The 23,583-nt window shown below is 68.0% G+C and overlaps 1 protein-coding gene across 1 annotated transcript; it reads right to left on the reverse strand.

The window, feature by feature from the left end:
- Positions 1-1,524: 1,524 nt before the first annotated feature.
- On the reverse strand, positions 1,525-20,160 carry CAPN15 (calpain 15). Its single transcript, XM_049111593.1, has 13 exons — positions 19,608-20,160; positions 15,452-15,744; positions 6,954-8,418; positions 5,936-6,144; positions 5,675-5,858; positions 5,370-5,593; positions 4,543-4,668; positions 4,318-4,470; positions 3,838-3,999; positions 3,490-3,717; positions 3,238-3,403; positions 2,957-3,135; positions 1,525-2,875 (listed from the first exon to the last, which is right to left on the reverse strand). The coding sequence occupies exons 2-13, from the start codon at positions 15,631-15,633 to the stop codon at positions 2,698-2,700; spliced, it is 3,456 nt and encodes a 1,151-aa protein (XP_048967550.1). The 5' UTR covers positions 15,634-15,744; positions 19,608-20,160; the 3' UTR covers positions 1,525-2,697.
- Between the last annotated feature and the right edge of the window lie 3,423 nt (positions 20,161-23,583).

The following is a 23,583-nucleotide window of genomic DNA, read 5'->3' on the forward strand; positions in this document are numbered from 1 at the left end:
GGCGGCCGCGGCGGCTGCGGGGGTGCAGAGGGGGCGCCCGCCCTGGGTCCCCCCATGGCGCGGGCCACGGACCCGGGGCGGGGGGGGGGGTAGCTGTGGGCGCTGACCCGTGCCGGCCGCACCCCTGCGCTTCCCCCCCCCTCCCCCGCCCTGCCCCGTCAAGGTCGGGCGGGTGGGTAGCTCCGCGCGTGGCCGGGCGGGCGGCCAGGGGAGCACGGGCGGGGAGCCCCAGAGCCTCGGCCCGTCAGCCCGGCGCCCGCAGCGCAGAGGGAGGCGAGGCCGCGGCTAATTTGTACACTAAGTGCTTCTGACAGGCCGCCTCCCGGTGCCACACACCAGCGCCATGCACCGCGTGGCTCGCGCGACACCGGGACGGGCCTGCCACCGGCCGCTCGGGCAGCAGCCAGGCACTGGGCTTGGCTGGCGTGTCCCTGCCCCGGCCACGGCCCTGGTCCCCAGCCCGACCCCAAACACACGGCCCTGGCCCTTGGCCCCACCCCTGTCCTCCTCCACGCTGCTCCCCAGCCCCTGTGCCCTGCCCCTGTCCCTGTCCCCTGCCATGCTGCTACCCAGCCCCTGTCCTGTCCCCCAGCGCATACCCTGCCCATTCCCTGCCCCCTCTCCTCCACCTCCGCCCCCTGCCCCTGTCCCCCGCCACGCTGCTCCCCAGCCGCCTCCCGGGGCCTCCTGACCAGGCCGAGCCCCCACCTCAGCCCTGCGAGCATCTCCTGTAAGCCCCCCAGTCATAACAGCATCGGGACGAGGGGCCCCCCGACTCCTCCGTGAACACCAGGCCCCTTTCCACTACACTCTCCCCGCTCCCCGCTGGAGCCCCCCGACACCCCTGCTGGCCGGACACAAGGACCTGGGGCACCCACGCTCCCCCTCTCCCTTCCTGGGCCAGGCTGCCGGGACACCCCGGGGGGACAGGGCCAGGTGTGTGCCAACCCCACGCGGCAGCCCCCCCGGGACAGAGCCCGCGTGGCCAGCGCAGCGCGGAGGCGCAGCGTGCCCGGGAGATGTGCTGTGGCAGCTGCCCCGCTGCCTGAGGCCCGCCTGGAGCGAACACTGCTGGTGGCTTTAATTGCTTTCACATTCGATAGGCTGGCCTGTGACAGGCCTCTTCCACGGCGCCGGCCCCGCAACCCACCCGCAGCCTCCGTGGGCGGCTGCTGGGGAGCCCGCCACCCAGGACGCGGGGCTGGGGCCTTGCAGGGTGTGCGGGAGGGCACGGGGAGGGCACGGGGCGGCTGGCACCCAGGCCTGACACTGCTCCATTACCCCCACCCCCCGATCGGCAGATGCAGATAGGCCCCCCTGACAGTAGATGTCGCATGGGGAAAAGCCACATGCGCGGGGACAAGGCTGCTGACTGCCGCAGGGTCTGGACCAAGCCTCTGCCCTGCCCAGACACAGTCCTTCAGAGGTGCCAGCGACGGGATGCCCCTGAGCACCCCCTTCCCGTGGATGGCAGGGAGGCAGCGGGGTGCCCGGGACGGGCGGCACACAGACTGGGAGGCACTCTTAGAAAACAAAACATTTTTATTTGGTCCATTGGAGCCTGAGTGTGGAAACCCCCGTGAAGAACCATCCTATAGGGACGGGGACTGCAAGTGATAAAATAGTCTCTGTCGGAAGAGCTGGCCATATATACAAGGTTAAAAATATTCACAGCTCAGAGTAAAAGGAAGGGCTATAAAGGAGGCCCCAGGGAGGGCCGTGCTGCCCCAAGTGTCTCCTGGTGTAGGAGGGCCCGGGGCTTCCCGTGGCCCGCGGGGCTGGGCACTGAGACCAGGGGCCCAGGAAGCTGGCCTCAGACGTCCCCGGCAGATGCGGGACTCCGGCCTGATGGCGCCGCGGCAGAGGACGGCGGGGGCCACGGGCCGCTCCGGGGTCTGAGGTGGGGGAGGAGCCGGAGGGGCTGCCGGCCCCGGTCCTCCCGGCAGAGGTCAGGCAGCGCTGCATGCATCACCTCGCCACGCAGCAGGGCTGGGCCTGGTGGGACCCTGACCCGCAGCCCCTGGGACATGGCTTCTTGGGTCCTGGCAGGGGCTCCAGGAATTGCATAGTGTCGCCAGAGGGGCCGCCGGGCCCTTCCCCATCCTGGCCCCGAGCCCACGGTCGCCAGGCACCCGCCTCCTGGGACGCGCAGCTGGGAGTCCAGGGGCCCCGCTTGCCCTGCGGGGGCCAGGGGCAGGCAATGTGCTCTGGGGGCAAGCTGGGGACAGACGGCTCCTGGTCTCAGGGCCTACAGACAGGGTGGTCCCTGGTCGCCCTGGGGTCCCAGCCTCTGATCCATCATAGAGGAGATGATAGCTCTTCACCCTGGGTCCCAGCCCGAACCCCTACAAGGGAGGGACCCTTGCTCTTGCTCTGGGGTCGCGGCCTCCCACCTGCCTGGATGGTTCTAGGAGCAGGGCTCTTGGCTGCCTCGGGGAACGGGAAGCCTCGTTGGAGCCTGGCGGTTGAAGCCGCCCTTGAGGCGGCTGGGCAGAGGGTCTGGTGTCCAGGCCCCGCTGCAGGCGGGTTCGAGGTATTGTGCTGGGAGCCCTGGGCAGGAGGGAGGGCAGGGGCGAGGCCGAGGGGAAGCTACTGCAGCTAGTGGCTCCCTGGGCAGGGTCCTGAGATTCTGGTTCAAGCGTCCTCTGTTGGGGTCTCCCTCGTAAAGTGCACGTGGGGGCTGGGAAGGTGGGGTGGTCACAGAGGCCGGGGGCCGTGCAGGCCGGCGACTTCGGGTGTGAGCGGGGGGCTGTGGGTGCCCCTGGAGGCTGTCCAGTCACTGAGGAAGGCCTGGGCAGCCTTGCGGTGCGCCAGGCGGTGCGTGATGGAGAAGCCCGCGTTGCCCTCCAGCTGGGACAGGATCACCAGGACCTGCCTGGGGGAGGGGGCCTGTGAGGGCTGGTGGGGGCCTGTGCAGGCGTGGGGCCAGGGGGCGTGGGGGCGGGGCAGGGCGCACCTGTGCAGCGGGGGCACGCTGTCCTGGGTGCGCAGGCTGCCCCGGGTGGACACCACGTTGAAGCTGTCGGAGCAGTCGCACTGCACGTGCAGGTAGGACTTGGGGTGCCGGTTCTCCACCACCACGATGAGCCCCGCCCAGCCGTGCGTCAGGTAGTAGCAGGTCATGCCCTCGCGGCCCTGGCCAAGGACAGGGCGCGGGTGGGCGGGGGTTCCGGGCGGGGTTCCCCGGCCGCGCCCTCCTGGTGCCCTCCCGCCCCCCTGCCCGCCCGGCCGGCCCACCTCGTGGCGCTCGCCCCGGCTCTCGGTGAGCAGGATGATGGCGTCGGCCAGCGTGGTCGGCTGGGCCTCCACGGGCTCCACCATGACCAGCCTGGAGCTGTACACGGCCAGCACGTGGCCCGGCGGCTGCGGGGTGCAGCGCGGGGCCCCCGCCGAGGGCTGGAGGCTGCAGGGGGGCGGAGGGGCGAGTGAGCGGGGCTCAGAGGGTGGGGGGCGGGAGTCAGGGGGACGGGGGGGGGGCGCGTACCCTGCGCGCTGGCCGGGGGTCCGGGCGCCGCGGGGCTCCAGTGGTTGAAGGCACAGCACACCACGGCGTACTCGCCGGGCTCCAGCATCACGTCGCAGTTGACGAACTTCTTGACCGCACGCTTGCTGTGGGCCAGCAGGCGGCCCAGGCTCAGGCGGCCCCCGCTGCCGAAGGACGCGCGGAACACCAGGACGCACAGGTCCAGGAGGTGGCTGTCCACGGAGTCCGCGCGCCTGCGGCCACCGACCCCACCGTCAGCGGGCCGCCACCCCGCCGCTACATCCCGTCACATAGCCCCGCCCCGCGCCCCCCCCCCGCCCATAGCCCCGCCCCCAGCTCGCGGCCCCGCCCACCTGCTGCCCTCCTGGAAGAGCGCAAACTCCAGGGATGCGCGCTCCAGCACCGTGAGAGCAGTCACCCCCACGGGGCCGCTGGCGGAGCTGGGAAAGCAGCCCTGCACACGCGCCTCCTGCCAGTCCGAGTGCACCTTGCAGATGTCCACGGAGTCGAAGTACCTAGACGCGAGGGCAGCCCCACCCAGCAGCTTTCACCCGAGCTCAGGCACAGGAGCTTCCCGCGCCCTCTCCACCCTCTGCCCCAGGGCACCCTTGGCATCTCCGGGAAGCAGGGTCTGGGAAGCCTGTGGACACCAGCAGGGGGCGCCGGGGAGGGCTGCACCCCGAGCTGTCCGGCATTCTAGCATTGCCCAGGGCCCGAGGTGTTGGGCGGGACACGTCGGTGACACGGGAGGTGAGCCCAGGGGAAGGCAGCTGGAGCCTGGGGACTGCCACGGGGGAGGCACGGTACAGCCCAGGCCTGCAGGGTCCAGATACCTGATGAAGTCGCTATACTCCATCCAGAAGACGCCCTCGTTGCTGCCGTGTGGCATGAGCTCGCCGCGCAGGTGCCCCGGCCAGTGCGGCCACTCATCTGACCAACTGCCATTCCAGGAGAAGCGGCCCCACGGGTTCCGGAGGCGCAGGAGCCTGTGGACCACAGGGCTGAGGGCCAGGACCACGCCTGCCACTGCTTCCACCACACATCCACCCGGCCCCTACCTGCAGCCCTGGACGTCGCGGACATCCAGGATGGAGTAGGCATGGCGGGGACGCAGACCCAGGCTCTCATAGGCAGCGTCGTCCACCTTCATGTTGCCCCCCCCACAGGAGGCACCCATGAGGAACCTGTGTGGGCAGAGCAGCCTCAATGACCGGGAGCCCCTTCGCTCCCAGGGGCCTCTGCTGGCCCTGCCCCCCAGCGGGGAGGTGCTGCACAGGGGCAGGGGGATGGGTGGTGAGCACTGGAGGGTGGGGGGGTTCCTTCCTGTCTGTGGGGGCCTAGGGAGCCACAGGAAGTGCCGGCCCAGCCCCCTCCAGTGTTTCCAGAGCTCAGAGGCCTTGGGCTAGGGATTGGGCAGGCCCGGTCCTGCCAGCGCAGGGCTGTGGCTCTCCGACAGTGGCGATACTGCCCCGTACCAGCTGAAAGCACAAGGTCTTGGGCACGAGGGAGCCACCTCTCCCAGGTTTAAGGTTCTGGGCCCTTCCCACAGACACGCCGGCCAGCATGTGCCAGCTCTTAGAAGGCAAACCCCACTCCCACCAGCTGCCTCTGTGGGGCTCCCTCCACGCGGCTCCAAGCAGGTGCTGACGGTCATCACAGGCCCAGGTCAGAATGAGGCCTTCCAGGTACAGGCCAGCGGGCAGCATCCTGCCTGCTCCCCATACCAGCCGGGCAGTGGGGGATGTTGGCAACGCTGGAGATGCAGGCTGTGGGTCAGAGGGCACTTGCCCTGCTCATCCCACCGCTCCAGGCCCCGGCCTGGCTGTCCCCTCGTCTCGCCTCTCCTCCCAACGCTGCTGACCGCCACAGCGCCCGCCCCTCTTACCCAGCCTCCTTAGAACTCAGCATTTTGGCCCAGATGAGGTCAGTGTCAACGGGCTCCTCTCGGGGGTTAGTGGAGCTGACCTGCAGCGCCAGGCTCTCACAGGGGGCACCGGTGAGCGTGGCCAGGCCTTCGATGGCGCGCCCTGCCTGGAGGGCAAAGTAGGAGCCGTGCAGCTTGGCCAGCGCCTTCTCGATGAGGGCCACCCACAGCTGCTTCCGCTGAGCCTATGGGGAGGAGCTGGAGTCGCGAGGCCTGACGCCGGCCGACACCCGCGACGTCCCTCCCATGCCCACCCACCCCGCCACCTGGGAGAAGAGGAGGAAGCCGGCCTCGTCACAGGGCAGCATGTCGTCCACGAGCACCGTTGTCCACGTGCCGTCCTTGCAGAGCCGCACCTGGTATGCGCCCTCGGCGCACAGGCTGCGTGTGACCATCACCCGCTCGACCAGGTCAGGCCGCTCGGCCAGCACGGCCAGCGCGCTCAGGAACCTGCACAGAGCCGGGGCCTCACCACGAGCACTGCCACACTGTCCGCTGCCCAGCCCCTCTGTGGGCGCCCAGCTCACCAGCAGTTCCCCAGCAGCCCCTGGAGGATGTCCGAGGGCCGGAGAGTGTGGAACACAGACCACGAGGCGCTGTGGTCCCTGGAGACGGAGCAGTTGATCTCGTGGGGCCGCAACCACTGCCGCACGCGCTGCTGGACGCTGTCGCCCGCGGGGAAGCCCACAGACTCGGGCCCCGGGGGGAAGCTGTCGTCCACGAAGTTCACACTGTTCTGTAGGGGCATGGCCTCACACTCAGACTCCACCTGGTTGAGGCCCACCACCCGGAACACCCTGAAAATGCTCCAGAAGGAAAAGTGTGTGTGTGTGGCCACCCTGACTGATGTGGAGGGTTAGGCCAGGGCTTGGGTGAGCCACACCACCCTGTGTGGGCACGGGGGACCGCAGCCCACCGGGACACTGCATGCCCCTGGGGGCTCCAGCCCCCACCCTAGAGGCCACAGGGTGCAGGGAACCTGGGCGGCTCCCCTGCCACGCCGAAGGCCCCAATAAGAGACGTGGGAGCTTGGCTGGGACGTGGAAGCCAGGACACACGCCCCCAGACAGGCTGTCAGGATAGGCGGCTGGCAGTGATGGGGTGGCAACCCGGGGGGAGACAGACAGCCCCTCCCAGTGACTCTGGGGGTCGTGCTGCACTGGTTTCAGGCTTCCCACACCTCCAAGGGCAGAAGAGCATGAGGGAGAGTCCCAATCCTGTTCCAGCAGGGTCTCCACGGCCAGGGGAAGCACGGGGCCCGCCTGCTGCACGAAGCCTCCCCCTGCACCCCCCCTCCCCCGGTGGCTTCACCATCTACGGGAAATCACAACTGAGGAGGGCCAGGAGCACAGGCCACGGAGTCACGGACCCTCGTGGGTACAGGGGAAGAAGGGGCAGGATGTGGGGACAGGGAGCAGGCTGGAGCTCAGAGCTCGCGGGAGGGGGGTGCTGCCCCTCTGGCCAGAGGACAGACAGCAAGGAAGGACAAAGGAGCAACCGCCTTGATTGGGGGTGGGGGAGAGCCAGCTGTTCGAGGGCGCTCACCTCCCGGCAGAAGGCCACGATGTTTTCCCAGAGGGCCTTGGCCTCACCCTCGTCTGTCTGCCGCCGCTTCTCCACGTGCATGCTCTCCCTGCGCCTCAGGGGGGCGACGCCCCGGCGCTGGGCCACCAGGAGCTGGGGCGTGTGACAGGCGGCACAGTGCTTGGCCCGGGGCGCGTTGAGCAGAGTACAGGCAGGGCAGGCCCACTGGCTCGGGCACTCGGGCGGCGCCACAGGGAATGGGTAGCTGGCCTTGTGGGCTGAGCAGGGCCCAGGCCTGTCGGCGCCGCAGTCTGGGCAGCGGGTGGGGGGCTCACCGTGCTCCTGGAAGCCGTGTAGCTTGGAGCAGCCGCAGGCCGTACACCGGGGGGCCGCCGTGGGGTTCTTGAGCGTGCACTTGGCGCACGACCAGGTGGTGAAGTCGGGGCTGGAGGGGCTGGCTGGCTTGTAGCGCACAGTGTCTCCAGCCAGGTCGATGACATCGCTGCCCGGTGCGGCACCGCAGGCCTCACAGCGCACAGGGCTCGAGGGCCCGGCCTCGGAGCAGGAGCCACAGCGGTGCGGCACCGGGCTGCCCTCGGCCTCCTCCTCCAGCATGCCCAGTCGCTTGCTCGACAGCAGCTCCGCCAGGCGGGACGCCCCAGCTGCAGTCCGCCCTGGGCCCTGGGAGGGCCCCTTGGAGCTGGCAGAGGGTGAAGGCTGGGAAGCCTCAGGCACCAGTGGCTGCAGCTGCGGGGGTACCTCGCGGCGGCTGCGAGGCACAGGGTTGTTCTGCAGGGTGGGCGAGAAGGGGCCGAAGGACGGCGCCCGGGGCGGCTCCTGGTCGGTGGCAGGGGGAGGGTCAGCCTCGGTGCCTTCCCCGGGTTGGGGTGGGGCCGGAATGACGTGGAAGCCGGCAGGGGCAACGACCTCAGGGACCACCAGGGCCTCGGGGGGTATTCTGGGCAGCGAGAGTTTCCGGGGGCCCCCGCAGGCAGAGCAGGAGCTGGCCACCGGCGTGTTGTGCAGCGTGCAGCGCTGGCAGGCCCAGCCACTCCCGGGATCCGCCGCCCTTTGCTGCTCCTCCTCCAAGGCCTCCTCCTCCTCCTCCTCCTCGTTGGGCCGCCCCCGAGGCGGCTCTGCAGGCGCCAGCCCCCCCATCCGCACGGGACCCGTGTCCTCCTTGCAGCCGCCCCTGGGCTCTGCCAGGACTCCGTTGATGACCGGCAGCAGAGAGGCGCCAGGCACGGGCTCTGGGGCAAAGCCACACACCTCGCAAGTCTCCTTGCCCAGGAAGTTCCGGAAGGTGCAGCGGGCGCAGGGCCATTTCTGCTCCTCCACGCTGAGCCTGAGGATTTGGTCGAGGTCGGGCTTGTGCCGGGGAGCCTCGCAGATGGAGCACTGGCGCTGGCCGGCCGGGTTCAGGAAGGTGCAGCGCGCACAGGACCACTCCCCGACCGTGGCCATGGACCCAGGCGAGTGCGTGTGGCTGCAAGGGAAGGTCCCGATCAGTGCAGGCCCAGGGCAACAGTGTCCTCTGGGACAAAGGGGTTGAGCTATAACGGCAGGCCCTGGAGCGCAGCCCATGTGGGGCTCCAGGACTCTGAGGGCTCAGGAGGCCCCAAGGGACCTCACAGGTGTGTCCCGAGACCCCTCTGGAGGGGCGGGCCTGGGGAGACGCCGGGACAGGGCAGAGCCACACCACCTTGGAGGCCACGGAACCTGCTGGGGAGGCCAACTTTGATCAGTTCCAGGAGCGTACAAGTGAGCTTTCTCGACAGGCTAGATAGAGGGCCTCCTCAAAAGCAGGCACACGTCCCAGCGGTGACATGCTGCGGGCTGTCCCCCTGAGACCCGGGGCTCAGCACCGTACTGCAGTCCCAGCCAGAGCAACGAGGCAGCCAAAGAGCTAAGAGGCATCCAAGTGGGGAGGAAGAGGTAAAGCCACCTGTGCTTACAGAGGGCACGATCCTACACATAGAAACCCCAAGAATCCGGGATCCCTGGGTGGCGCAGCGGTTTGGCACCTGCCTTTGGCCCAGGGCACGATCCTGGAGACCCGGGATCGAATCCCACATTGGGCTCCCAGTGCATGGAGCCTGCTTCTCACTCTGCCTGTGTCTCTGCCTCTCTCTCTCTCTCTGTATGACTATCATAAATAAATAAAAATTAAAAAAAAAAAAAAAGAAACCCCAAGAATCCACCAAAACCACCACTAGGGCTAACGGATGAACCCAGCGACACTGGAGGGCACGAGACCGACACACAGCCATGAGCCATGTTGCCGTGCCAGCCACAACAGAAGGGAAGGTGGGAGAATGGTCTCATCTAGAATTACACCAACACCTAGGGATACATCTTAAGAAGAACCCTTGTACTCTGAGCACTACAACGCTCAACTGGAAGAAACCACAGAAGACCCCAACGAGCAGACACTCACCCTGGGCTCAGAGAGAAGACCATACAGCTGATGTGACGGTCACACCCAAAGTGACCTACAGATTCACAGGAGGAATGCAATCCCCACCAACTTCCCAGTGGCCCCTTCCCCCCCACCACCAGGAACGGAAAAAGTGGATTTTGAAATTCATGTCAAACTGCAAGGACTCCCCCAAGAAGCCAAAACAATCCTCAAAGAGGGAGTATCAGGACCAGCGGCACTGCCACAGGGACACACCGCAAGTCCCCACACGGTCCGTGCGGCCAGGACGGCAGGGCTGAAGGACCCGGAGACATGCCCTCGCACATCCGGTCAAGTCACTCCTTATTTTTCTTTTCTTTTCAGTAGGTACCATGCCCAATGTGGGGCCTGAACTCACAGCCTCGAGATTAAGATTATGAGGCTCTATTGAGCCAGCCGGCCGCCTTGGGTGAAATCATATTAGGCAGTGGTGCCGAGACCCCTCCGTAGGGAAAGGGCAGTTTTCAACGAATGGTGCTGGGAGGGCAGGATCTAAGCACTAAGGAAGGAAGATGGGCCCTTTCTTCACACCATATTCAAAAATTAACTCAAAATGGATCAATAATCGAAATGTAGGAGTGAAAGTCACAAAACTTGTAGAAAAAAAAACCTAAGTAATTTCTGTGACCTTGAAGGGCACGTTGCTGGGTCCTTTGGGCTCTGGGCTCAGCGGGGAGTCTGCTTGAGGCTCTCTGCCCCGCCACCCCTCCCCTGCTCGCACGTGCGCTCTCTCAAAATACATAAAATCTTAAAAAATGTTTTGTGATCTTGATTTTCACAATGGATTATTACACGTGGCACTAAAAGCACAGGCAAATAAAGGAAAAAAATTATACTTCAGGAAGATGAGTAACTTCCGTGCTTCAAAGAGCACAGCTAAGAGAGCGATGAGAACTCATAAAATGAGAGAAAATATTTGCAAATCGTATCTGAAAAGGGTCTTGTATCCAGGAAACAAAGAGCTCTTACAACTGAACAACAGACAATAAAAACTCTTTTCAGAAACAGGCCTGGAACTGTCATTTCTCCAGAGGACACATGAGCGGCCACGGGCACGCGTGGAGAGATGCTCACATCACCTGCCTCAGGAAAGAGCAAAGCAAACCCCGGAGATGGTTCAGGGCCCCCGGGGCGTGCAGGGTGGGGATGGCCCAGCGCCCCCGCGGCCTCTGCGACTTGGCACCAGCCCCGCACACACCCCCCCGGGCAGAGAGGAGCAGAACCCTAGCAAACCCACGGGCAGATCCACTCACGACAGTCAGGCGGTGGTAACAAACCCCGTCAGGGAACGGAGGACACGTGCGTGTGGTGCAGGCTACAACGCGCACGTGCCCGACCAGACGCCACGTGGGGGAAGCCGGACACAAAGGCCACAGGCCGCGGAGTTGTTTGCACCAAAGCTTTGGGCAGGAGATGCAAAGGCGGCTGGAAGCCGGGGGGCCCCGGGGGGGGGGGGGGGATGGTGACGCTGGGTACCAGCGGGTCACGGCCTCTGAAATACTTAATGTAAATTTCATCTCAAAAAAAAAAAAAGAGCTGGGGGGCCAGGGCATGAGGGGGTGACGACCACCCCGACTGGGGCTGCCGGCTGCGTCCCCGAAGCAGCTGCCTCCGGTCTTCCCGGGCCCCTGGGCACGCACCTGACCGTGAGGCCATCCCGCAGTGCTGAGGCCCGCCCGCCGGCACACGGCTGAGCCTGGGCACGCATGGCTCACGGGAGGGACGGGCTGTTGCCCGAGGGGCAGGCCCGTCCACTCCCCTGCCCACTGCCAACCTAGGCCGCCGCTCGCGCACCCTGCCCGGTCCTGCTGGCACCCGGCAGCCCTGTGGGGCGGTAGCGGAGCGCTGCCCAGCCCTGTGAGGTTACCGGGCAGGTGGGGCACGGGGTGCCCAAGGTCAAAGTGGGACAAACGGAGGAGCCTGTGCGTAGCAGCTGCTCTAGCAGCCTGTCCCCAAGTGCCTCCTCCCCTGGCTGCAGCCCCCGTCCCAGGTCACACCTATGGCTCAGAGGCAAGGCCGACGCTCGGGCACCGGCCCCGGAGGAGGGGCCGCAGGGACGGGCCAGGCACCCCACGAGCCTGGGCGTGGGCAGTGCCTGGCACAGCCGAGGGCAGTGCATGTGGGGCGCTCGGGTGCCTCGGCGGGAGCTGGGTCAGTGTCCGGGGGCGCGGCCGGCCCCTCGACCTGCTTCTCGAGAGCTAGTCTGGGTGTGAGGGGCGTCTACACAGCTCAACCCAGTCCCTACGCTGACTGCAGATGCTCTGCCCGGGAGAAAAATCAATTGTTCTGTTTGAGGCACAAAGCCTAGGATTCTGACGCTGTTTCTGCCGAACCCTTTTGGTTCAGGAAGAAAGAAAACTTGCTTCTTCAAAAAATCGAAAAACCTCCCTGAGCAATAGGATGGTTTCCCAGGGCCCGGGGCCAACTGAGAGGCCACCTTCCAGCCTGCACGCTGCGGCTCACGGGCTCCCACGGCCTTGCCAGGCAGGGCCGTAGGGCGAGCGGGTGCGGCAGTGCCAGGCTGGGCTCAACGCAGGGCCCTCGGCACCAGCAGAGCGGGGCAGCTCAGCTTCGCCCTGGCTTCTGTGCTATGAAAGCCTTGGAAACCTTCCTGGAGACCGCCGGGGCCCCCCATGCCACTCCCCACTCAGGGAAGGGCCCGCAGTCCAGGTGTGGGTCACAGCTTGTGCCCACGGACACACATGCACGTGTTCAGCCCTGGGCCGCCTGCACCCCAGTTCCAGGCTCAGGGGCCGGCCTCTCACCCCGCACCTCACCTGGCTTGGTCCCAGGGGCCAGCAGAGCTAGTCCGACACTTTGCAGACCCTCTGCCCCAAGAGGGGTCTCCAGAGAAAAGACTCAGCCCCTGTCCTCGTGTGGGAGCCACGTGCAGGAGGTGGATGAGCCCTGCTAGAACACCTGCCCTCAGCCCCAGGGCTCAGAGAGGTCCCAGATGCAAGGTGAGGACAGCCTGGGGACGGAGGGGGCTCAACTCCTGCTGACCCTCCTAATCCGCTAGCTGGCCAGTCCGTGACCCGGGCCCAGCTGACCACGAGGCCTGGTGTCCGCTGGTCCTGGCCAGCGCCCGGGCACACAGGTGGGACACGGCAGGTTTCACAGCCATGGTGGTGGATAAAGCACGTCACAAAGACTGTATCTGGGGTTCAGAGAGGTTTAAATGGAGACAGCGCCTAAAACTTAAGTTTAGCCCTGGGGACCCAGAGGACAAGCAGTGGCACAGGGGCCCCCGCACAGCTGGCAGGGACAGCGCTCTGCTCCCTCTCTGACCCCCGCGCCCACATCTCGGTGTCACTGGGCAGGCTGAGGTGAAGTGGCTCCGGGGTCAGCGGCTGGGTGCCTGGAGGAGCCCGTGATCGGGCCCCTGCCTTCATGTCCCTGGGCCCCCCCTCCTCTGACGCCCCAACCCTAGGGTCACCCCAACCTGATGCGCGGCCTGGGCAGGAGCCGAGGGCTCAGGAGACACTGAGAGGTCAGGGCACCCAACCAGCCCGGGAGGAAGCCCGCCGTAGGGAGCCCGGACCCACGGCAGACTCCACGGCATCACGTACTCCAGGGCATGGACTGGATCGTGTCCTGGGGGGCACCAGCTGCCTTGGAAAGAAAGGCCAAGTCAACTGGAAATTGAGGCAACTGTCCAGAGAACCCCCACCCCAAGTACCTGCGGTGCCTTCCGAATCTGGGGACTGCCAGCACCACATTCCTATCCAAGAGGGGGGAGTGGGGCTGCGCTGGGGCACACAGCAAAGTCCCCCAGTTAGCAGGACACACGTCAGCAGGACGTGGACGCTCCCGGTCCCCACTGGGGGATGCCTCTCCCCACCAGACATGGTGGGCTGACACGTGGCATCCCCACACACAAGGCGACAGCTGCGGCCGCCTGACCTCTGACCCCGAGGCTCGGAGGCGTGCCCGGGCGCCTTCCTCTGGGATCACCCTCCTGCTCTGTGTCTCCCTGGCGGTGGAGACAGGGAAACACGCCCGCACTTGGCTCTCCTGGCCGCAGCAGGGCAATCGGGTGGCTCCGGCCCAGGAGGCAGTGGGCCCAGGCGTGGCAGGTGTTCTGGTTTCCTCAGGGCCCCCTGGTCCCCCGGGGCAGGCCGCGCCTCCACCCGGTGGCAGAGCAGCACACGTGTGCATCCGTGTGTCCACGTGTACAGGGGTGTTGGGGGCAGGGCGCCTGTCGGGGTGGTTGTGTGGCCACCTGCCTGTCACTCTTCCTGCCATCTGCCTACCCCCGCTCCCCAAGCCGGGGTGTCTGTGACTCCCTCGAGGTGGCCCACGGCATTTCCTCCTGCCTTGCCTGCTGCTCCCAGGGGTGCACAGTGACTGCCCTGGGTCTGGCTGGCTACGGTGGGCGGTGGGAAAGAGCCGCTGTGCCCCCGGGGGGAGGAGGCCGACAGGAGGCCAGGGGAACGAGAAGGTTCGACTTGGTGCGGCAGCGGCGCCAGGATCCAAAGTGACGCAGACACGTGCCCCTCTGCACGCTCGGGCATGGCACGAGGTTGCTGCCTGGCTAGCCCCACAGGGTCTACCCGGCCTGCCGCTCGTGGGGCCGGCCCTCCAGACCCAGGAATCCTACTCCCAGCAGTTTAGCCTAAGGAAGTAAATGGGAATTTCTAAGAAGCGTATGGACAGATGAAGGGAAGATGCCCCGCGTCCTCAGTCAGGGAGATGCCGATCAAACCACGTGGGGACGGCGCCCCACACCCGCCGGCATGTCTAGAACCAGATGGTTACGAGCGTAGGCCAGGCTGGGCTGGAGGGGAACCAGTGCCCTCCCCTACACCGCTGGTGGCAAACAGCCTGGTAGTTTTTTAGAGTTAAGCCGAGTCTAGTAACTGTCAGCCGTCACGTCCAGGGTCCCCACCCAAGGGAGAACGTGTCGGCGTGGGAGCTGGCACGTGGATGCTCACAGCGGCACGGTTCATAAAAATCAAGCGGAAATACCCAAATGTTCGTTAACTGCAGGCTGGCTACAATGGGATGGGGTCCGTCCGTACAATGGGGTATTCATTATTCGGCCAGAAGGAACAAAGCTCTGGCACCTGCTACCCTGTGGCCAGACCCTGAGGGTGTCACACTTGGTGAAAGAAACCGGGCACAAAAGATATAGGATTCCACTTGTAGGACATCTCCAGAAAAGGCACGTCCATGGGCAGGAGACAGGGTGGCCAAGGGCGGGGTGCCCGGGGGCCATGTGGGTGAGCAACTCCAAACCCTGCAGCTGCACCTTGTGGGGGTGAGGTTAGAGGGCAAGAAGGCTGCCGCAGAAAGACACACACGTCTGTGAGCGCGTCCCCTATACCGTAACGCCCGCACAGCAAGCTCCCGACAATCTGACGCTGACTCTGACCACCCGAGGGCCGTGCCAGCTGCCCCTCTGCTGGGGGCGTGGGCCTCCGGTCTAACAGCACCCCAGAAGGGACACCCATCAGGACGCTGCCCGTCCCACCGACCCCAGCAAGCCGTGTCCATGGATGTGACGGCCAAGGCGGCAAGGTAGGCGCCTGAGAGGGAGAGCGCCTTACCACGGCCTCCACCCAAGGCTGGAGGAGCCTGAGCGCCTGCCGAGCAGCGGGTGCCCCTGTCCAGTGGGGCCACAGGGTGGGCTAAAGGCAGGAGGGGGACGTCGGGGCCCAGCAGCCCCAGACCCGAGCAGTAGGCAGTGCCCGTCACCCCAGAACCTCCGAGCCAGGCACCCCGGGGGGCCGAGGCAGCATAGGCTGGACTCCGGGCGGAGCGGGGCCGCGGCTACAGGCGGCCCACATGGGAAGGTGTGCAGCGCAGTGGCACCGCATACACGCACCGGGGCCTCCCCTGCACCCCACCCCGAGCAACAGGCTCCCAAAGAGGCTTCGGCAGGAGCAGCTGACTGGGCAGCCAGAGCCCCGCAGGCAGGCCACCCCGTCCCTGTCGCAGGTGCAGCAGCCAGCCAGGCCCAGACCCACGCCGCCCGGAGCCCCGGGCTTCCCCTGCAGCTCCGTCTGGGGCCCCATCCCTGCAAACCCTGTCCTCGGGCCACCCGTCCCCACCTTCTTACCTTCGGGCCCGGGGCCTCGGGGGCTGGTGCTGCCGGGTGACCAGGGCACCGCCCCAGACGGGGCCCCCAGGGCCGCTCCTACACCAGCCGGCTGCTGCAGGGGGCCCGGGGTACGGTGGCGCCCCGGGGAAGCCGTGGTCCGACTCGGTCTCGGTGGCCAGCGAGGAGGCGGAGCTCCCCATGGCCCCCGCGGTGGCGGCCGCGCCGAGACCCGGGCCTGGTCACACGCGGCCGGCAGGGGGCGAGATGGAGCATGGAGGGAGGCCGACGCCCACGCGGCAGACAAGGCCCGGCTGCTCGGTCACACAACACAAATACACAGAGAGAATAAAGAGAAACAGGAGAAACAGCATGACTCACAGGAAAGAAGCCCCCCAAAGCCCAGGGAGCCCCAGCACGCGAGGGCCTCGGGCACCCGGCCCCACACGGGAACCCCGCGGGGCTGAGGTGCGGGCTGAGGCTCCCAGCCGGAGGCCCGCCCGCCAGCAGCGCCCTGCTCCGCTGGAGCCCACCCCCAACCCTGTAGCTGCCCAGGGCGCCCGCATCCGTCCGCTCGCTGGTCTTTAAAGGGAGCCTCCCCCTCGTGAGAAACAGATCCTACGGTCACGCTTTGTCATAGAAAAGAGGATTGAGGGGCATTTGGCCAAAGGAAAAGGAGGACCGAGCAAGTGTGCACGGCAGGGCAGGGCGGAGGCCCCAAGTGCCCGAACAGCCGGCGGGGCCTCTGGCAGGGACGGCCTGTACCGGGGACACCGTCCGAGCCCCACGGCTGAGCGCAAGGCCTCGGGGCTCGATCTGAACAAGGCCTGTTCCTGCGAGGCTTGGGGCCCAGGAGGGTATGCGCTTGGCTCTGGCTACACAGCGCCCGGCAGCCCGGCTTGCCCCCTCCCCAGTCCCCCCAGGTGCTCGGACAGGTTAGGCGGGCGGGGGCCAGGCGACACACGGAGGAGCTCTGGGTCCAACCCATACAAGCTCCAGCCAGGCCGGCCGAGTCCTCTGTGCAGCAAGAAAATTTGCCAGGCGGCCTTTCCTCGGAGGCACGGGGACGCGGATGGACAGCAGCGGCCACCCTCACTGCCTGGTGGCCTTGCAAGTCTCCTGGCCCCGAGGCCCCCTCCGGGGTCCACCCCAGCTGCCCAGAGGAGGCGAGGCCCCCGGGCCTGCAAAACCCACACCATCCCCCCCGCTCTGTGCAGGAACGTCCGCCGCAGCCGACCCACGGGAGCCCCAAGGGAGCCCCAGACGCCCTGTCCAGTCATCCAGCAGCCACGTGAAGGTCAGACAGACAGACGGGAATCTGGAAAACGCCTTACGTAACCCGCACATCCAAGCTATCTCGGTATCAGCATGAAATCTAGGTACAAGCACGCGTGAGCTACAGGACACTGCTCTCAGCCAGGACCCCTGGGCGCTCCTGCGGTCACACTCCCCCCGAGTCAGCGGCCGTGCATGCCAGGGGCTTGCACACGGGCAGCGCCCAGATCCCCATCTGCCAGGGTCACCGCAGACACCTGTGTCTCCCATGGTTATACCAGACCCCGCAGCCCCTGGAATCCCTGGGCTCCATCCACGCGGGAGCCCCTCCTACGAAGAGCCCGAGCCTCTCTCATGCTCCTTTCGTAGCAAAATCCCAGGCAGATGAAGGATGCAGAGGGTGTGGAGGACCGAGGAGGCCTGAGGTGCAGCCATGCCCGCTGGGGGTGCTTGGCCCCAGGGCTGGGTGGCCCTGACAAGGACCTCTGCCCTTGTCCCCCGTGAGGGCGGAGGGCGGGGTGGGGCGGCTGGCGCCCAGGGGAAGCAGCCCTGAGGCCCGGCTCTGCCGGAGGACAGAGCGCCAAGGTCCTGCCCAGGCCGGGCTGCCCGACGCGCACCAACAGTGCTGATGTGCAGGGTCTGCAGCGGCAGGGAGCGCTCCACCCGCCACAGAGCTGCCCCCGAGCCTCGCAGCGGCTATAGCAGCTGCACCGGCTTCCTGGCACCCCCAGCGACCCCTGACCCTGCAGGCCCTGCCAGGCAGGTGGGCGGCCTCCAGGGTGGGCTACAGGCTGGCAGCCCGGGTCCGTCTCCCTGACGGCTGGAAGGGCTCTCCCCAAGAGCCGCTGGCACAGGAGGGCCTGTCTCGGGGTCTTCAGGGATGACGGCACCCCGACGTCTGGGGGTGGGGAGAGGACGTGGGAGTAGGAGCCCCTGGTGGAGTACCCTGGCTGAGCAGCCCCACGCTGCCTGGGGCCAGTCCCTGGCTCTCGTCCCAGCTCCATGTCGCCGTAACGCAGCACAGGGGGCGTTCACACAGCCTGCTCCCCAGGCCTCGGAACCTGATACGAAGCTCAGGCGAGGACCTCCCGAGGGGCAGAGGAAACCCCGATTCCAGGTGACAAGCGTCCCACCGCCCTTCCCCCACGGGGCCTGCTGGGTGGGCAAAGCAGCCCGCGCGGCCTCACTCTCCGGGCGGGGGCACGGGCGCGGGCCAGGCCGGCAGGTGCCGGGTGCAACACCCACCCCCTGTGCATCTCCGCCTGCCTGGGAAACAGCCTGGCGTCCAGCGCGCGCCAGGTGACCGACGATGTTTGCAGGCTGCCCCTCAGGGCGCCCGTCTGGCTGCTGTGCCTTGAAGAATGAAGCAGAGTGCGTCTCTCCGGGCAGAAGCCGGAGCGCACGCCGTGGGGACGCCAGCCTCCCGCATGCTGTATCATGCGGACGGGCGGGTGCTCCGCGACAGGGTGCCGCACTGGTCCTCCCTGCTCTCGTTCAGGAGTCCCTGCCCTACATTTAAACGGGGCAGTGGCCTAGATCTGGCCTCAGGCAGCCATGGAGGTGGGGCCGCCGTCCTGCCCCCCGCCTGGGGTGGGGCACGTGCCTAGCACGACACCCCAAGAAGACAACCCCTCTTTACGACCCCGTGCGGGGAGCACCTGCTTCGGTCACGGCAGGACCCATCACCCGAGCCCACCTGCTCCCCCCTGCCCCTGCGGGCCCCAGCACGGGGTGGGGGGAGCAGGGGCGGGGTGCCGCAGTGCAGGGATGCAGGCGAGCTGCTTCTGCCCAGGGAGACTTTGCCAGGGCAAGGACCGGGGCAAAGCGATGGCCGGCAGGAGTCAGCAGCCCGTGAGCAAGTAAGGCAGTGGAGGGGACCAGGAGCCCGAGCAGGGGTGTTTATGTCCCGCTCTTCCCATGCCCCGGGGCCCCAGAGTCCAATGGTCCGAGCCCTGCACCGATGCGTGCTGCTTAGTGATGCCTCTTCCGGGCGGCCCCCACAACCACGTCCCACTGCGCGCACTCCCCATGCCGCCCTATGGCTCCCGGGGGAGGCGGTGAACATGGTGTCCCAAGTCCGCGACTGCCCACCCGGCCCAGGACAAGCCTCCTCAAATCTCCCCGTCCTCACGAACTGCAGCAACCCCCAGGTCAGCCCCAAGGCAGGGGCACAGGGGAGGGATGACGGATAGCGGCCTGCTGGGGGGCACCCCAGAACACTGCTGCTCCCTGCACCTGGTGGCCACCCCCCAGAAGGCCAGCCACGAGCCCGAGGACAGGCGGGGCCGGCCAGAGTGAAGCCAGGCACTTCGACCTTCCTGCCACCCCCAGCCCCACCTGCCCCCCGGACGGGCAGGGTGCAACAGGGATGGGCCATCAGGCCTGCGCGGGTGCTTCGGGGGAAGAAACACCAAAGGCGCGCGGCAGACGCACCTGCTCCGCAGCCCGTCCTGCACAGACAGGACCGCAGGCTTGGGCCCCATACTCAAGGGGGCCCGAGGGCACCAGCCGTTGTCGGGGATGCCCACGCTGCGCTCGAGCCCTGCCACCCCACGACCGGCCTGGTCACACCGCAGCACTTGGGAAGGGGCCCTCCCCTCGCAGAAGGCAGGCTCCGCGACAGCAGCTTAGCCAAGGGCACACCCACCGGGAGGGCACTCCCCTGCCCAGAAGATTCTGGACTCTGGCCCTGCAGACCCACCCTCAGGCTTATCAGCACGAGCCCAGGGTCCACCGGAGCGTGCCAATCAGGCACTCGGTCTGGCTCTGCCTCCACCCCCAGGCCAGGGCCACATGGGTCACCCCATCTCCGGACACGTGGACCTGGACAAGGGACGACCCTCGGGCACCTGGGAGTGTCCCCGTGGCTGGTGGCCCTTCAGAAGCTGCATCTGTGCCTTACCCAGAGGAGGCTGGTGGCTCCGGAGAAGCCGGGAGGCTGAGCCAGCACCTCGCTGCCTAGTTTGGAACCCCGACCTCCCCAGCCGGGCTGCCGCACAGCAGGGGACTGTTGATGATCCAGGGCCCAGGGGCCGGGGCCTCCGCCAGCCCGGCTCTGCCCACCTTCCCCAGAGGTACCAAGCGGGCCGGGCTCCAGGCAAGCAGCCAGCCAGGCCGCTAAACGAGTCACCTGGACTCAGATCCGGGCATCGCTGGCCGCTCCCCTCAAGGAGGCACCGCTGCCCCCAGCCCCGCAGCTTTGTCCTCAGAGCACCAGCACCTGGTGGGCACGGGCGCTCGCAGTGCCCTCTGCTCCTTCGGCTCAGAACAGGGCACTGGGCTCCGCAGCGCGGGGGCCGCCTCCACCGGCTCACCGGGGCCCTCAAGCAACACGGAGGCCAGGGGCCCCAGCTGCGTGCCTGGAGCCAGCCAGGCCTGGGAGCAAAGCCGCGGGCGTGGACGGGTCACTAGCTCCTCCTGGGAGGAGCCGTCCTCTGTCCTCACCCCCGCCCTCCTGACCAGGAGCCGCTCCCCGAGCGCACTGCGGGTGCTGGCCACTCTTCTCAGCATTTCTGGACTCTCCCCCGTGCCAGGGACCGACGTCCTCACAGGTCCGGGCAGCCAGCACTGGGACAGCAGTTGGGGCTCCTCGCCGTGCAGCTGGGCACCTGGGGGCGCCTCTGGACACCTCCTGATGCAGCTGGGAAACAACCAGCAGGGGACAGGCAGGGTCTGCGGTACATTCCGAGGCACCTGCTTCCCGGGGTGGGGGTGGGGGTACGAGCCCCTGAACCGGATGCACACTAGGTGCCCGGGCTGCCCACACGGGAGGGGGCCGGGTCGCTGCGCGTCCTTAAACTTCTGCAGAGTCACACGTCACTTTGCGCACCACACAGAAAATTAATCAAATTCTCCAAAACAGCACTTGCAGAGGAACAGGGACATTCTCTGGATTTCGGTTTCTGACTTCATGAGTTTGGTACCGTTTAACGACACATATCATCTACGGAGAAACAAGAGGTGCCAGATGCGTTCTCACTTCGGGCACTTCTGTGTTTGCCGGTGGCAGACGCAGCCTCAGCCCGGGCAGCCTGGCGACCTCCGGCCTCACCGGCAGCACAGCCTCAGGGGGGCAAGGGCCTCCGAGCCTTCAGCTCACCCCAAGGGAGGAAGGCGGAGGCTGGGAAGCCGTGCGGCCCAGGCCCTGGGACTCAGGCCTCTGCAGCCACGTCTCCGGGATGGCAGGGCTGCAGCACGCGCCACCCCTCCTGTCAAATGGACACAGGGCAGGCGGCCCTGGGCTTCCAAGATGAATCTGATTCCAAAGGGCGACTTGTAGGGGAAGCTGGGATGCCGGGGGCCGCTGGCGTGCGAGGAGGAAGTCCGGCCTCAGGTCTGGGCCGCGGTGGCGCGGGAGCAGGAAGCTGCGGCCGACGCCTCGCAGACGCACGAGCACCGCTGAGCGGCAGCGGCCAACCCACTCTCCTCCTGCCCTGCAGCGCCGTCCACGCCCGTCCCGCAGCCTGGCCACCGGGAGGTGCGGACGAAGCCCACTCCATCGCAGGGGAGCTGCCCAAGTGCGACGGCGGGACCAGGACGCAGCGCCTGCACGTCCACCCCGGTGCTCAGGCCAGCCTCGCAGGAGGGATGGTGTCGCTGACGTCTCCTGGGGCCCCTCCCGGGCATGTGCGTGGGCCAGGACACTGCTCTGCCCTCCCGCAGCCCCGGGCCCTGCCCCTGCCAGGCCTCGCCCCGGCGGCCCTGACCCGGCCGTCTGACCCTTCCCTGGGCTGCTGTCAGGGCGCACCGGCCAGGGTAGGGCCGGGCAGGCCGGGCCCAGCTGGAGGCAGCCTGGCCTCACCCCGCGGCCTCCTCCCAGCTCGGTCAGGGGCTGGAAGCCAGCAGGCCCGTGCTCGGCCGACCAGGGCCCAGGCTGCTGGGGAGCCCGCGGGAGTCCGGGGCGCCTGCCATGACCTGGGACTCTGACCCGGGCCCTGAGCCTCGAGCGGGCGCCCCCAGGCCCCGCCGTAGGTGCAGCAGCGACCCCGCAGCCCGGGCTGCCCCTCCGCGCCTCTGCCCGCCGGGCGCCCTCCGTGGAGGCAGCAGGCGGCCCCCGTCCCCCGGTGTCCCAACGGCCGCGGAGCCGAGGCCCAGCCGGTCGGCGCGGAGGCCGCTCGGGGCTGCACACGCGGCGGGCACGGGGCCTGGGTCCGGGGGGGGCAGTCGGGAGCGCGGCATAGCGGCCGCGGGGCCTGCCCGGGACTAGGGGCGCCCGGGGCCGGGGTGCCCGCAGCCCTCAGCGCCCCCGCGCAGCCCACCCGCCCAGACTCACCTCCGCGGCCTGGCGGCGCCGCCTCGTCCCCGCGGCCCGGCCCGCTCGCCTGCGCCGGCCCAGCCGCAACTTGTGCCGCCGGCCTCCCGCGCCGAGTGGCGGAGCCGCCCCGTCCGCCCCGCCCGCCGCACGCCCTGCGCCGCCTCCGTAGCGTAGCGCCCGGTCGGGCCCCGCGGCTACGGCGCGCCCGGGGCGCACTGAGCGCTGTGAATCGCGCGCGCGGACTACCGCTCCCAGAGGGCCGCGCGGCGCCGCCAGGCCGGAAGCTCGGGGCGGTGCCCGGCGCGCGGTGCGAACCGGGAGTCGTAGTCCTCGGCGGCGGGCCGACAGGCACCCGCCGACTGCTCAGGCCGCCCCGCCCGCCAGCACCGCGGGACGTGACCGAGCTCCGCGCTCCGGACGGCACGGCGTGTCCAGTCCCTCTCGGACTGGCGGAAGGGAAGCTCCCGGAAGGGACTGAGACTACGACTCCCAGAATGCCGTGCGCGGGGGGAAGGGGGCGGGGCTCCCGCACGGCCCCGCTCCTGCGCTTCCGGCTGCGCCTTGCCGGCGGCGGGCGGCTGCGGCCGCCCGCACGGGCGCTCTCCCGGGTCGCCGACCCCCGCCTCCCCCCGCTAGCGCCCCGGGCTCGGGGGGCGACCTGGGCGGACACCCGGCCTCGGCCCTTACTGCGTAACCCGGTCACGTGACCCCGTGGCCTCGGCTCCCCGGGAAGGGAGGGGCCGCGACGCGGGGGCGCAGGGGCGGAGCGTCGGCCGCGGCTCGGCGTGACGCCGGGGCCCGCCCCCGCCCCCGCCCCCGCCTGTGCTCGCCTAGCTCAAATACATAAATGAATATTTAAAAGGAAAAAAAAGACTAACACCGAGAGCCCTAGCTCTGTCTTTATTTAAAACATGCCTTTTTTCTTTTTTTAAAACACGAGCGCCGAGCCCGGGGCCCAGCGGGAGGCCCCGCCCCGGGCAGCGGCCTTGCCGGGGTGTCGCCGCGCGACGGCCCCGGAGCCCCCCCAGGCCCCCCAGGCCCAGCCTGTCCCGCCAAGCTCCCTCGGGCGGCGCGGGGGCTGAGCCCAGGGCTGGGGAGCGGGGGAGCGGGGGAGCCGGGGCACTCACTGGTCGTGCGGGAGCCCCTGTGCCTGCAGGCCGGGGTGGGGGCGGGGGCGCCGGAGGTGGGACACGGGCGGCGGCCGAGGGCCCTGGAAGGCCGCCGCCCCGAGCGCCCCTGGCTGCCTTCCCCTCCCCGCTGCCTGTGGCTGCGGCACCCCACGAGGGCACGGTCGAGGGCCGTCCTGGGGGTGCTCAGGGACTACACTCCCCTTCCCGACACTGGCTGGGGCGGCTGTGTGCACCGGCGTCCACAAGCACGTGGCCCCCCACAGAAGCTGCTGGCCCTGAACCAGGCCCCTCGCAGTGTTTCAGAGGCGGGGAGCCCAGCCAGCACGTGGCGGTCTCGGGCGAGCTGCTCCGCGACCCTGTCCGAGGCCGACCCTGTCCGAGGCCGGGAGCTGGGCGCACAGCTGGAAGCTTTGGGCGAGTGCCCCTGTGCGAATCCTGTGGGTGCCCGTGCTGCTACGGGCGTTGGCACGCAACGGTGAGCGAGACACCCCAAG

The sequence above is a fragment of the Canis lupus genome, chromosome 6 (assembly GCF_003254725.2).
Source record: "Canis lupus dingo isolate Sandy chromosome 6, ASM325472v2, whole genome shotgun sequence".
In the NCBI taxonomy this organism is placed as follows: Eukaryota; Metazoa; Chordata; class Mammalia; order Carnivora; family Canidae; genus Canis; species Canis lupus.